The sequence below is a fragment of the Ambystoma mexicanum genome, chromosome 9 (assembly GCF_040938575.1).
Source record: "Ambystoma mexicanum isolate Mex_15411 chromosome 9, UKY_AmexF1_1, whole genome shotgun sequence".
Taxonomy (NCBI): domain Eukaryota; kingdom Metazoa; phylum Chordata; class Amphibia; order Caudata; family Ambystomatidae; genus Ambystoma; species Ambystoma mexicanum.
Window position 1 is genome coordinate 814549785 of NC_090931.1, and position 14713 is coordinate 814564497.

The following is a 14713-nucleotide window of genomic DNA, read 5'->3' on the forward strand; positions in this document are numbered from 1 at the left end:
CATTGTCCGAACATAGTTCTTGCGGAAACCCATGGGTGGTGAAGATTTTCTCCAGCGCCTGGATGGTGTGATCACTGGATGTCGATTCAACCAGTTACACCTCCGGGTAGCAGGACCACTGATCCATGATGACAAGAAGTGCATGTCCCTCCCGGTGGACCCAAAGTCTGCAAGCACAGTCCCCCAGGGCTGGTTGCTCCTGTCCATCAACTCAATGCAGGGCTCCCTGGACACTGGAGTGGCTGCTTGACACCAGACACACTGTTGTACATGTTCATCCCCCCTTCTTACCAGGTCCGGGAACCAGACTTTGGCTTTCAGGTGTGCCTTGGTCTTGGCCGTGCCCTGGTGGCTGCTATGAGCGAGTTCCACTACGCGGCCCACCAACATCCGCAGAACCACAATCTGCCTTCCATTCAATAGTAGCCTTTCTCCGGATGCCGATAGTTTGTGACGCACTCGCCATAGCTGCGCCTCTGTTCCTTTCGGGACAGGTCAGCGAGAAGCCCCTTCCAGACCCCACTGCGCATGGTGGACTGAACCAGCTGCAAACACTCAATGGCTTGCAAGGTTTCCGCCATCTCCACCAATGTCAGTGCAATGGGCATGGCTGCCTCGACCACTTGCCGAATCACCTCGGCACAGTCCCCTCCTAACTGTCCTGTCTGCGCATCGCTGCCCCTTGGATGGCGGGACAGATAGTCAACTGGGTTGTTTGTGCCCGGCCTCTACTGCAGCTTCACCCCATATTCCATGATGGTCAGCATCCACCTCTCAATCCTCGGGGGCGGTTTGGATGATGCCCCTGTCATGATGGGAATCATGGGCTTGTGGTCCGTGACAACCGAAACAAGCTTTCCCAGTATGTACAACCGAAAATGCTTGCAGCCCCACAAGACGGCCAGTGCTTCCCTCTCTATCTGGGAGTACTGTTTCTCAGTATCTCTGATAGCTTTGCTGGCATAGGCTATGGGTTGTATCTGCCCTTGAGAGTCCGGCTGAAGGAGTACCGCCCCCAGTCCCACCGGGCTGGCATCCATGACGATTCCTTCTTGGGGGTCAAAGAATGCCATTGTTTCCTCCCCATTGAGCGCCACTTTCATGGTGTGGAACGCCCCCTGCTCTTTCACTGAGCACGTCCAGGCAACGTCCTTCTTGGTGAGGGCACTGAGGGGTTCTGAGAGGGAGGCAAGGTTCTTGATGAACCTCCGCAGTAGTTAACCATCCCCAGAAAACTGCACACCTCAGACGGAGTGTCTCGGGCCCTGGCCTCCTGAATGTCCTTAGCCTTTTGTGTGTCAGGTGATATCCCTTCAGCGTGAAAAATGAACCCAAAGAATTCAATACTCTTCTTCAAGAATTCACATTTCTCGATATGCAAGGTTAGTCCGATGTCGCAAATCCTGTCCAACGCTTTCTCCAGCCTGGCCAAATGCTCTCTTTCCATGGAGGCATATACTAAGATGTCAACACTCAGGTTGATCACCCCAGCCAGCCCGGCCAAGGCACCCCTCATCGCATTTTGAAATACTTCTGCGGCTGAGGAGATTCCAAAACTCAGCCTCTTGTATTGATACAGGCCCATTTGGGGGGTAAAGGTGGTAATATACCGGGAGTCTGGATGGAGTTTGAGCTGGTGTTAACCTGAGCGCAGGTCTAGCTTTGAGAACACCTTAGCAAACTGCAGCTCCCCCACCACATCGTCCAGCGCTGGCGTCAGGTGTCGCTCCCTTTTGATGGCTAGGTTCGGCAACCTCATGTCCACGCAGATGCGCACGGCCCCAGGCTGTTTGGGCTTCTTTGCCACCACTATTGGAGACACCCACAGGGTAGGGACTTCCACCTTCAACAAAATACCTTCAACTCTCTCTTCCTAAATATCTCCCCTCTCGAGCTCTTCACTCATCCGCCTCCAACTCCATCAGGGTCAGCCACTTCTCCAAGCAACGAGTTGGGGGTAGATCCCTCTCCGCAGCAGGGGCCTCCCTCTGGAACAGCCTTCCTGCCTCCCTGAAACTTGATGAGAACCATATCTGGTTCCGGAAGCACCTCAAAACCTTCCTCTTTGCTTCTGCTTTCTCTCCCCCTCTCCCCTGATAATTCCTGACTGAAACTGCACTGAATCTGCAACTGGGCCACTCTCACCGATCTCGGTCCCTGGCCCAGCCACTCTCCCTTGCACTGCCTCCCTGGCAACACCTGCACTGCGGGACTGTCTCTGTAACCCTACAGCCCCCCTTCCCAGCACTTGTCTGCACTTACCTTGCACTTGCCACCATCTGGCCCTTATTATTTATCTTGTTATTCTACTACCGCTGTACTGCACTTTCCCCTCTCCCTTTACCCTTGCACTTTCCCTTCCCCTCTTCCCATGCACTTGCGCGATCTGAATGACACCTGGCCTAGTAAGATTGTTGTCTGTCTTCCCTTTGTCCCCCCTCTCTGCCTCGTCGCGCCTTGAAACACTTGTGTATAGGCGCGTTACAAATGCCATATCATATCATATCATGTCACCCTCTCAATGATGTTCAGGTCAAGGAGATTCTGAAGCTCTTGTTCCACCTGTGCCCTTAGATGAAAAGCAATGCGCCAGTGTTTGAGCGCCGTTGGCCTCACGGATTCATTGATGTGCAGGCATTTTGGTTCTCTTTTTAGCTTGCCTACGCCCTCAAACAGTCCAGCAAACCGCTCGGTGAGGCCATGAATGTCCAACTGGTAAACGGATAGCGCAAAGTGCACTATATCCATGGCTTCTGACGCTGCGCAGCTCAGCAGAGAGCGTGGGCTCACATCGGTTCAAAAGAACTTGGCCTTGATGGATCGGTTGGCATGCCTGGCCGACATTGTGAAAACCCCTCAGAGGGGAAGTGGAAGAACTCCCCCAAATGAGTATATTTTGGCTTTGGACTCGGCCAACGCTGGTGGTCCTGGCAGTGCCTCATAGTGTCGCAAGGCCATCACGCACACTGACACGCCCGTGTCTATGAGGACAGGGGTAAGAGTCACACAAATGTCGACCTCACACATGGACTGTCGGCACTTCCTCACAACGGCATCAATTTTCGAGATGAAAAAAACCTCTTCTTCTTCTTCCTCCTCCTCCGCAATGCCCAGCTCTTTCAGATCTTGCTTAACAGCGGCCACGCTCTTCTGCTTGCGTGGGCCCCCACTGGTCACTCTACTTTGTCCCCTCAAAACAGCCACTAGGTTTGACGCCCTGCACATTCTGGCAAAACGACCAGCGGTGCTGCATCGTCCACACACCCTTATCTTTGCGGGGCAGTCCCCGGAATGTGGGAGATCATATCCAGACTTCTGACATTGTTGGGGCACATCGCTCTTCTGCAGTGGCTTGAGTCCACCTTGGTCAATGCGGCGCAGAGTTTGCATTGCACCCAAGTGACATACGCCTCCTCACTTCTTCCGGGCTTGACCGCAGCATCCATTCTAGAGCCACGACGGTCCGCCAGCTCAAATGCTCTCTCCATATCCAAAGTCTGAGTCACCCTGGCTCACGAAGCACTTAGCGTGGCAGTTTGCCTGAACTACAACCTTGAATGAGCTGATTTCTAACCACGCCTTCCTCATTCTCCCACTGGCACGTGCTTTCCAGGTGTCGCAGTCTCCCACAGAAACTGTCCAATAACTCCTCCTCATGCTGCTTCTCCCAACACATCACAAAGCGGTCAAAGTCCTAGTTGGCCAGGGGAAGAAAGTATTCTTTGAGGGCATCTTTGGCAGCCTGGTACGTGGCAGCCAGAGGGTTTAGCGATTTGTATATCCGATGGACCTCGGAACCGGCAGCATACAGTAGGGTGGCTACTTTTGCATCGTCCTCCGTCTCACCTGTGGCCCTGAAATACATGTCTAACTTCTTAACCAACAGGAGTCACTTGGGGCTCAGCTTCGATGGAGGTCCAGACATGTCAAATTCCGGCATGGGTGCCAGCGTGCCTTGTTGTCGAGGCACAGGTTTGAAAGGGGGCTGTGCCCCAGGAGCAGGCGGTACTACCGCCCCTTAACTACCATTGTTGTCGTTCATGGCTGCAGACCGCACAGGCACCTCTCACGCTTCCGGAGGCCGCAAGTCAGTGCCAGCAATGTAGTTGTCCGCACAGGTCCAGTGCGAGGTGTGCTCACTCTTCAACAGGATGCTCTAGGGCAATGGCACCAGAAACATTGACCCCCGATGAGGTCAATGAGTCATCACAGGCTTCCATGCAGGTCTCCAGCAGAGCTGGGCAAGGATGGGAACACTGTTCATGCCCAGAAGTAGCACCAGAAAGACAGCAAAACTTCAGCCTGCCATCTGCTAGTCCAGGCTCAAAACACTCCGAAATGTCCTCCCCACAGCAGGATGTTCTCGAAGAGGGCTGTATAAGTGGACCAAAAACACCACAAATTAGTCCAAAACGGTATAAAACCGTGACTTGAAACACAGCCAGTAGACCATAATAGCTGTGAGCGCTCCAAAAATTGCAAAATACCCAGCAGTTTCCACCCCACAGCAGGATGTTCTTGAAGATGGCTGTAAAAGTGGACTACCACATCAAAATTGTCAAAAATAGTTCAAAATTGTGAATATAAACACAGCCATTGGTAACTAACAGCTGTGAGGGTTCCAAAAATGTGAAATGTACGGCGCACGAGCACCCTGTGAGGGGCCACTACCGTTCCAGCACACAAAATAACGGCCGCACGTGCACCGTGTGGGTGACATGTCTAGTGAGTGCTGAGAAAATGTTCCGGAATCGAATGATAGATCCCGAGATTCTCTCCCCACTCAGATGAGTCCTCGTCGCCAGTGTTAAATGCTAATGAGAGCCCCGGGCAACCTCCATATTTGGGCCCTTGTAGAGATGTCGCGAGAGCCCCGCTCTCGCGAGATCTCGCTCGCGCCCGCAGCTCCGCCCCCGCGCGCTACGCGCGCATTACGGGACGAGCTGAGGATGCGGACAGCTGCGTCTTCCCGGCTCCTCCGAGCATGGGATAAATTCAGCATTAAAGCTGCGACATCAAGGCTACTGCAGCCCTGCCCCAGTTGGCCACGTTGGCCTTTGCCATTTAGGGCACTGTTTGTATGAGAACTGTCCAGAGTAGCCACCAGAAATAAAGCACTGGTGAAACCCCTGCCTGGCTCCTGTCTTCCTTCAAGCATCAATATACAACATAAATTGGCGACGAGGATCACCACAAGAAACCGCGCAGAAACATGCAGGGAGCCACACCGCCGCCACCCTTTCTACAAACGCCAGGTAGGCCTACCATTCCTTGGCCACAATGGCAGCCCCTGTTCACGACATACGTGGAGGCTATGGGTGGTGCAGGATTTTCAGCGGCGAGACGCAGGGCCATGCTACTCAATGCCCTAGGGGTGGAAGGGCAAAGAATATTCGAGGGCCTTACCCCGATTCTGGTAGATGATGACAATGATGATGTGTTCAAGGAGGCGGTTAGAAGAATCATTAAGAGGTTCGCCAGCAAAGAGAACACAGTACTCCATAGAATAAGGTTTTACACTCGAAAACAAGAACAGTCCGAACCCGTCGATGACTACGTCACTAAATTAAGGGAACTAGCAGCCCTGTGTAACTTCGGCACCAATGCGGAAAACCGTATACGCGACATGCTAGTTGTCCACACCAACAGTCGGAAAGTCCAAGATAAGTTCATCCTCGAAAAAGAGCTACAGTTAGAGAAAGCCGTCGAGATCGCCAGAGCAGTAGAGGAAACGGCGGGAAGAAGGAAAGAGTTTACAGGGGCCCAAGTTCCCACTGAAATACAAGCGGTGGGATTCCGTCCAAGAAAGGAAAAGTTTGCACCGGACACGAGAGAAGTAAGAAACAGCAAGAAAGAACCCCTCAAGTGTCATAGGTGCACCAGCACCAAACACCTGGCGTTTGACAGAGAGTGCCCAGCCAGAGACAAGGAGTGCTCCGTCTGCAAACGCATAGGACACTTCTCAATAGTGTGTCGATGGAGGAACAAGAAAGTCACCAGCCTTACCACAGATCACACAAGGGAAAGAGAATCCTCTTCAGATGAGGAGGGAAGACCCACAGTCATTATGGTGAACAGCACACGAGCCAGGAGAGAGAAGCCCCACTGCGTGATCAAAATCGATGGAAGAGAGACAAGGGTCATGGCAGACTCCGGTTCAGACCTCACCATCTTACCCCTTCGGACATACAAAGAAATGGTGGGTAAAGAGAAAGTGGAAGTACTCACCACACGACACAAGCCCACGGTGTTTGGTGGGGCCTCAGTCGAACTGCTAGGGTATATCAACAGCAAAGTCGAATTTAAAGGAAGAGAAACCATCACCAGGGTCTACTTCAGCCACGAAGGACCTGCAGTTTTGGGCTGGGATGATCAAGACAAATTAAAAATCAGACTAGATCCCAGCACAGAAGATCAAGTTCTATCAGTCAATACGAGGAGCGGATCCGTTGTCAAGAGCGATTACCCAACACTTTTCTCGGAGGAGCCGGGGCACATTAAAAGTTTTATTCACAAAATTGTGCTCAAAAGAAATGCTGTCCCTGTCAAGCACCGAGTGAGACCAGTACCGGCCACAGCAAGGGACACCCTTAGACAACAGCTAGACAAAATGAAGAAGGAAGGAGTGATAGAAGAAATTGAAGCGTCCGAATGGCTGAGCCCAGTTGTCCTGATAAAGAAACCCCAATCACAGGAATTAAGAGTGTGCATAGACCTACACAGCCTCAACCTAGAAGTCATCACGGACAATTACCCGCTCCCAAGCATAAACGAACTCATTTTATTAATGAAAGAGGGCAAAATATTTTCCAAACTAGACATGAGAAATGCATATCACCAAATACAGCTGCACGAAGAATCGAAACCCCTTACGGCATTTATCACTCCATTTGGCACATTTCAATTCACCAAAATGCCTTTTGGGTTGTCATCGGCCGCATCTGCCTTTCAACGCATGATGGACGTCCTGCTAAGGAAAGTCAAAAATGTGGTATACTTTCAGGATGACATATTGGTTTACGCAAAGGACAAACAGACGCATGATACCACCCTCAAATTGGTTCTCAACAAGCTACAAGAAGCAGGAGTGCGCTTACGTCATGAGAAATGTTCATTTGGGGTAAAAGAAGTTGAATATCTGGGGTACAAGATTTCGGAAAAAGGAATCAGTCCAAAACAGAATCTTATGCAAGCCATCATCAAAGCTCCTGACCCCGCCACCAAAGAAGAGGTGAGGTCATTTCTAGGATTGGCAGAGTACTATGCGAAATTCATACCGAAGTTTTCAGAAACAACCTCACCCCTACGCGATCTACTCAAAAAAGGGACAGAATTCGTGTGGAAGGAACCCCAGAAGAGGGCGATGGACACCATAAGGCAACATATCATGAAAGCCCCATGTCTTCAACCTTTTAACCCAGAGTGGGATACGGTCATTACCACTGACGCCAGTGCGTACGGACTAGGAGCAGTGCTAACGCAGAGGAGAGGTGACACCGAACATGTGGTGGCCTTTGCGTCAAAGGCACTATCAGAGGCGGAACAGAACTATTCTACCATTGAAAAAGAAATGCTAGCATGCGCATGGGCAGTCGAACATTTCAGAACATACGTGTGGGGCACAAAGTTCAAGCTGGTGACAGATCACAAGCCGCTCATCCACATGCTTAGTCCGGGAGGCACCAAAGCATCCACGCCCAGACTAGCTCGCATTGCAGCGAAACTACAGGAATACACATTTGAAATCCATCACATCTCAGGCTGGAAAAACTCGCAAGCCGACTGCATGTCGAGACTGCCAGAGAACAAGGAGAGGGCTACCACGTTCCTACACGGAGAATGCATTGTCGCATCCATCTCAGACATAAGGGCCCCGAACTACCTGGAACTCAGTGAGAGACACTGGGAAGAAGAAGATGCGAATGACCCAACCATGGCTAAGATTCGCAAATGGATCAGAGAAGGGTGGCCAAATGAGAAAATACTGCCAGAAGGCATGAGACCATATTGGAAGGTGCAAGATGAGTTGTCAGAAACAGAGGGGATAATCATGAAAATGGACCAAATCACCCCCCCCCCACAGGAATGAGGTGCACAATTCTCTGCAGGGCCCACGCGGGACACCTCGGGAACACGATGACCCGCCGCAGGGTGAGAGAAGCTTACTGGTGGCCGTCCATGGACCAGGAAATACGCTCCATGATAGAGCGCTGCCATGAATGCCTAAACAGCGACAAAAGACTGAATGTTCGCCAAGCACCTCTCATACCCACGGAGATACAGAAGCAGTATGGTCCAAAGTGGGCATAGACTTCATAGGGCCCCTGGAGGCGATGGAGACGGAACACAAATACGGCATAGTGCTGGTCGACTATCTATCCAAGTGGGTGGAAGCCGAGTTTGTCCCAAACATAACCACTGAGACAGTCATTGAAGTACTCACTGAAATCTTCCAAAGGGAAGGCCTCCCCAAAGAAGTCGTCACAGACAATGGAGTGCAACTAGTTTCCAAAGACATGGAAGAATTTTTAAGAAGGAATCACATCAAACAAAAGAAGGCGGCCTTGTATCACCCCCAAGCGAATGGACTTGTGGAGAGGGCGAACAGGTTCATAAAAGGGGCCATCCAACTGGCAACAGCGTCGGGTATGGACCCCCTCAAAACCACCAAAGAAGCCATAGCGGCCCACAGGCTCACGCCAAACGGAATTACTCAAATATCCCCGTTCAAAATGTTGAGAGGGAGGAGTGCGGCATCCACCCTCATTCCACCATGGCTGTCGAAAGTAAGAGAAGATGAAGCAGTTGACATGACAGAAGTGGTATGGCGCATTGAGAGAAACAAGACACGCATGAAATCGTGGAGTGACGAAAGAAGAAGGACGAAGCAAGCGCCCAACATAGAAAAAGGGGACTGGGTCAAAATCAAACTGCCAAGAAAAGATCAAGCCACAGGATCCCGGTATAGTCAGCCGATAAAGGTAACTCACAAAGGAACCAATCACGTCCACACAGAAGACGGGCGCACGTGGAACTTTGAAAGGGTAGCACTATACCAGCGAAGGCAAGAAAAAGCGAGGACCCCTGAGACACCCCGCATAGAAACCGAAAGAGATGAAGAGAGAAACGAGGAACGAGAACCCGAAGGAAGCGACGGAGAAAGAGATGAAACCGAAACAGAACCGGAAGAACCGCATGTGAGTCCAGAACCGGTTCAGCAGAGACCGTGCCCTGCAACCTGTGAGAGGCCCAGAAGGGAGCACCGAAGACCGGTGAGATACAATGACTATGTGTTACAGTGAACCCGTTTCGCATTGAAAAAGGGAGGTGTGTAGAGATGTCGCGAGAGCCCCGCTCTCGCGAGATCTCGCTCGCGCCCGCAGCTCCGCCCCCGGCGCTACGCGCGCATTATGGGACGAGCTGAGGACGCGGACAGCTGCGTCTTCCCGGCTCCTCCGAGCACGGGATAAATTCAGCATTAAAGCTGCGACATCAAGGCTACTGCAGCCCTGCCCCAGTTGGCCACGTTGGCCTTTGCCATTTAGGGCACTGTTTGTATGAGAACTGTCCAGAGTAGCCACCAGAAATAAAGCACTGGTGAAACCCCTGCCTGGCTCCTGTCTTCCTTCAAGCATCAATATACAACAGCCCTCTGCCCCCCGTACCTGCAATTACACACAGAGACAGGTCTGCTCACTACAGAGTCCCAGCTGCAACTGGCGGCACAAGCTCCCTTTATTTCACTGTACATGCAGGGCTTTAATACGGCACGCACATGCGCACTTTATTTCGTAACTGGCAGATTGTGTACATCAAAGCCAATCGCATATGAGCTTAATGTTGCCTCACTTTGTGTGCTGCAGTGTAACTGAGAATGATTTTATATGTGTTAGCAGTAGGCAATCTATATGACTAATGGATTGAAAAAGAAAATCACATTTTGACCTGAATCCGTGCATTTAAAGAAACTGTGTCAAAAACATTTTTTCTTTTTAGGATTTCTTTTGGGTCAGAGAATAAAAAAACATAAATATTGTAAGATCTGTGACATTGTGGAAAAAGCATTGAGACCCTTTGTTAAAAAAACACACCATTAGAACGTAGCGGCATGGGGGCAAAGATAGGGTACAACAAAAACTAAAGAGACCAAGATAGAGAAAACTAAAAAACATGCTACGAAAAAGCAATGACTGGAAAATGTGTCATTTTAAAGAAAAGACACGTGCTTTTGTTAGGGAAAGTGTGTGAATGACTAAAAAAAAGGCATGGGGCAATAACAGGGACAGCATTCACTTTTTTAAGATCCCTGGTAAAAATAAAAAACAGGTCTATGCTGTTGCATAGGTCTAGGTCTGTTGACGTCAACCTTTCTACAAATTCCACCATGAAGCATCAGACAATATCAGTTCATGCAAGTAAGGTACACATGGCCAGTTTGAGCCTATGCCTTATGTTAAGGAACTACATCTTTCTTTCAAAATACCTAATCTTAACTTTTGCTCGCAGCACATTCAACTCAACAAATTATTATTAATGAATGTTCTATGTGCTCATTATTTTCATCATGTTTACCTTTGGCAGAAGGTTCAAATCAAACATATGATACTGGGTGAAATGCGTACATACCTGCATGTTCACGCGGACATCAGTGGCCTCTCTCAATGGTTGAACTGCTAACTTAAAGATGTCATCAATCGTTTTCAACCCTGTGTTCCTCAGCATCGTGTACTCCTTTGCCTTCTTTCCCATCCGAGAGGCCCGGCCCCGCTTTTGTGTTTTTCCCCCTCCACTGCGATTGGTGATGGCAATGTGGACAAAGAGTTTGGCATGGTCAATTATCTCACCTACGAAAGTTCGTAGGGGCACGTGGCGATAGCCAGGCTGCAAGCAGTCCACTGGTATGGTATACTGACCGATGAACTCATCTCCAATGTAGTCATCATCCAGAACAACAAAGCGGACCATGGCTAGCTCTGGAAGATTGACTTGAAACTCAAAGCTTTCATCAAAAATAGGATTGTCACCATTCTCCTGAACGGTTTTAGTTCTCTGCTCTGAACAGTCAGCAGGAATTCCATGGATCTCTATGCAGACATAGGGATCAATGACGTCTCCTTTTGCACAAGCCCCTTTGGGCTTTGGAAAATTCTGTCCGCTGATAATTTTGACATGCAGGACCTGCGGAGATACGCCTGGGACAACACCTTTGGTGTTTGCACTAAAGAAGGAAACCTCATCACGCATGATAGAAGGCCGGAGGACATACCCACAACCAGCATTCTGCAGGAACCAGCCAGTATTGAGATCCATCATAGGCCCTGGTGTCTGGTAGTTCATAGCCACAATCTGGCAGCCACAGTTCCAAAAGTCTTGTGGGTTGACATTGCTAGAATCTATCCTCATCGGACTGGGATATACTCTGGAGAGAAACTTTTTGTTGTAGTTAACAAAGTCCTCTGGGTATTCGTTGGCAATCCTACTGGCCTGTGTTTCGCTGAAAGAGCAAACCTCATTGACGTTTTGACTCTTCATTGAGGCATCAAAGTCTTTGTATTGTATAGACCTGCATATGGACACAAGGTCAGACAACTCCTTGCAGAGTCGGATGAACTTCTGTTCACCAAAGTAGTCCTCGTTCATCCTTCTGGAGACCTCAGCTTCCTCATCTTCATCCGAGACCTCCCCTTCCAGCAAGTCATAGTCCGAGGGGAGCTTCTTGCCCTTCAGAATGATCTTTTCCTTCAGCTTCTCTGGAGAGGGGAGGTACGCATCAACGGTTGAGGGTGTCTCTGTGTAGAGTTTGTTTCCAAAAATCTTCTTCAAGTGTTGGACCATAACTTTCTGCTGCTGCACCGAACAGTGGTTTCCCATGCAGAGAATGAGGGGGTAGTCAGAAGAAATGAAGGCATATTTGTTGATCACTTCAATTACATTTCTGAAGGAAAGTGGTGATGTCATGCTATTTCGGTTACAAATGATTGGTTCATTGTCTGGTCCATCACTGACATCTAACTCAATACTCCTACAGGCCATTTTCAAAGCCCTGACGTAACCATTGATATCTGCAGGTCCACGGAACTGGTCTTCAATTAGGTATGTATTATGGGAAGAGTTGATATAGTAGTGTGACAAAGGTTGCGTCATGTCTTGGCTGACTCTGTTGTGCTCTGGGTCAAATATGTCACATTCAGAAGACAATAGGTATTGGGTGAAGCCATCAATGGCAAGGAATCCCTTGACACGTCCTTCCAGAGACCTCTCATATCTGAGAATTATATCTAAGCAAATTTCTTCGGTCATCGTGGCCATGCCTTGTTCTGATTCCAAAAATAGCATGAGGTCATTGGCATCCAGGTATTCCTTGTTTTTGGATATCTGTACAAGCAGGAAGTAGACCTCTGGCCTGGTGCAGAGCTCACTGAAGGCTTCACAAAATTCCTCACTTGTCACCCTAGTTGTGAGTTTTTCTTTGCTTTTTTGGATCTCTTTGAATTTTAATCTGATCTTGGATTCCTTTAGTGCCGGAGAGAGCTGCTTTATTAATTGCACTGCAGTGTCCTCTGGCATGACACCATTCCCGTCCACATCAGCTGCTTCAAACGCTGTCTTTAGCCACGTGAACCTGAGGGTATTCTGCCCGCCCTCCACCAAATCCAATGGTTGCTTGCTATGAGACACGAGGTACCGGAGACCAGAAACCCAAATGTTGGCCACGTCAGCAGAGTTAGCGACCAAGTCAAGTGGCTCAAAACTGTCCCCATGGATGACCGAGAAGGCACAGTCCTCACAAATCTGATCCGCCAGACCATTGCTCCGGAAGGTTTCAGTGTTTTTTCCCAGCCTGATCTCCCTGATGGCAGAGATGTCCAGCTTGGCTTTTTCTGGGTCTTTTTTGGACGGCTCCCAGCGTAGAGCCTGCAAGTCAGGGTCCAGGGTGAAGAAACGACTGTAAATGCGTGAGTTTGAGCGGACCTTCTTCAGCTCGCACCCCCCCTGCATGAAACCAATGCAGTCGCTGGCACTGCTGATCTTCTTCTCTGACGGCATGCTGCTGAAGGACACCGTTTTCTTTCTTCCAGTTTTTTGGTTTGCAGGATCCTGAAACAAAGGAAAAATAGGTGATCTCTTGGTCTTAGGGCTTTCTTTCACAAAGTACGTCCTCAAGCTTCACCTCTGCATTCAAGAATTTCACTGCATTTTGCTGTCATGAAAAGGTTTACATGTAATCATAGTTTTCTTTAACATTATAGTACAATCCCACTTTTTGTTATGGGATTTCTTGTTCATTTATTTATTTATTTATTTGCATTTTTAAAGCGCTCACACAGCCCGGGGGCATCGTGGCGCTGTTACAGAATATTTTTTTGTTGTTGTCTTAGTTGCAGATTTAAAACGGAGCCGGATTGTACTGGAACATTAAAGAAAACGATGATTACAGTGCTTAGCAGTTGCAAAAATCTGGAATGATGTGCTTTATGCACCAGTTTATTATAATGAATGTTATAAATAAACTTCTGCAAAGATTAAGGCGTTTTAGGAGAGTTTGTGAATGTCCTCCCCCGCCAGTGTCATTCACCATGATATCCATGCTGCGATTGCTTGAAAGAGGGTCATGCAAGGAAGGCAATTTGGAAGACACTGGCTGGTGAAGAAAAGAGCTCCGGTGTAAAACTGTTTCGTTCATTTGTTTTCATTTTTCAAAATTCTATTTGCTTAAACAATTATACTTCGAAATGTACAAACTGTTCCAAGTAAAATTAGAAAGGAAAACAGAAAAGGGGGATAGGGTACATACAAAATGTACTCTCAGTAAACACGGTATACAAACTAACATTGATTAGGAAGTCCTTTAGTGTGCCCCATCATTTATATAGGTTTTGACAAGTTCGGCGGTGCAGATAATTCTGTTTCTGCCACTTTTATGGGCGGTAACGGAATTACCACCAATGTTTCCACACCGCTCAATCATAATTTTCGATGTGAAGTGGAGGATTCACCTCCAGCGAAAAAGCTGCAGGTGGATCCTCCACTTTTCTGCCACAGTTTGGCAGATTTACTTGGCGGTAATTTCACCGGCAGTAAATCCACCAAAAATACCCATGGAGTCCTACGGACTCCAAAAATGGGGATTTACCACCCTGTGTAATCCTGTAGTAAACCCACAGGACCAAGTTGCGGTAACAGTAAGCGAGTTTGGTGGCATTTCAGCGGGTCTACCGCTGACTTACCACCAACTCATAATGAGGCCTATTAAGGCTCCAAAATCATTTTCTCTGTAAGGTATTTCCCCAAAAACATGTGATACCTGTATTGCCTCTTTGATGGCAAAGAGTCTCTCTCCACCCTAAAGCCTCCACAATTCTACCAATGATGGCTGTGTTATATAAACATGGTAGCATTTCTCTCACTTCTCCAACGAAGTTGAAACTGCCAAAGACAGTACTTAAAATGATGAACCATTTGTCAACTACAACAAAGGACATCAGTATAAGGTGAAAAAGACAGTTTTGTAGTGTGGCAAGGTTTGTCTCGCTGGGAAACACTACCACCCCGCTACTAAAGTCTCTGGACATACAATCCATATAGAGGGCCAGGGGACCATTCCGGTGGTTATAGTGCGCGGTACAAATATCCGTTATCATTAACATAACATGATAATCCAGAAAGCTCTGATTGGATTTACTGACAGCACCTTGCCCACAAACTGACCTAC

The 14713-nt window shown here is 48.7% G+C and overlaps 1 protein-coding gene across 1 annotated transcript in view; it reads right to left on the reverse strand.

Annotated features, from left to right (window-relative positions):
- Positions 1–14713, reverse strand: part of PLCL1 (phospholipase C like 1 (inactive)) — a 1260670-nt gene that overhangs the window by 356158 nt on the left and 889799 nt on the right. The window contains exon 2 of the mRNA XM_069615809.1: positions 10627–13098. Coding sequence (XP_069471910.1) covers positions 10627–13098 — 2472 coding nt within the window. The remainder of the gene's footprint in view (positions 1–10626; positions 13099–14713) is intronic.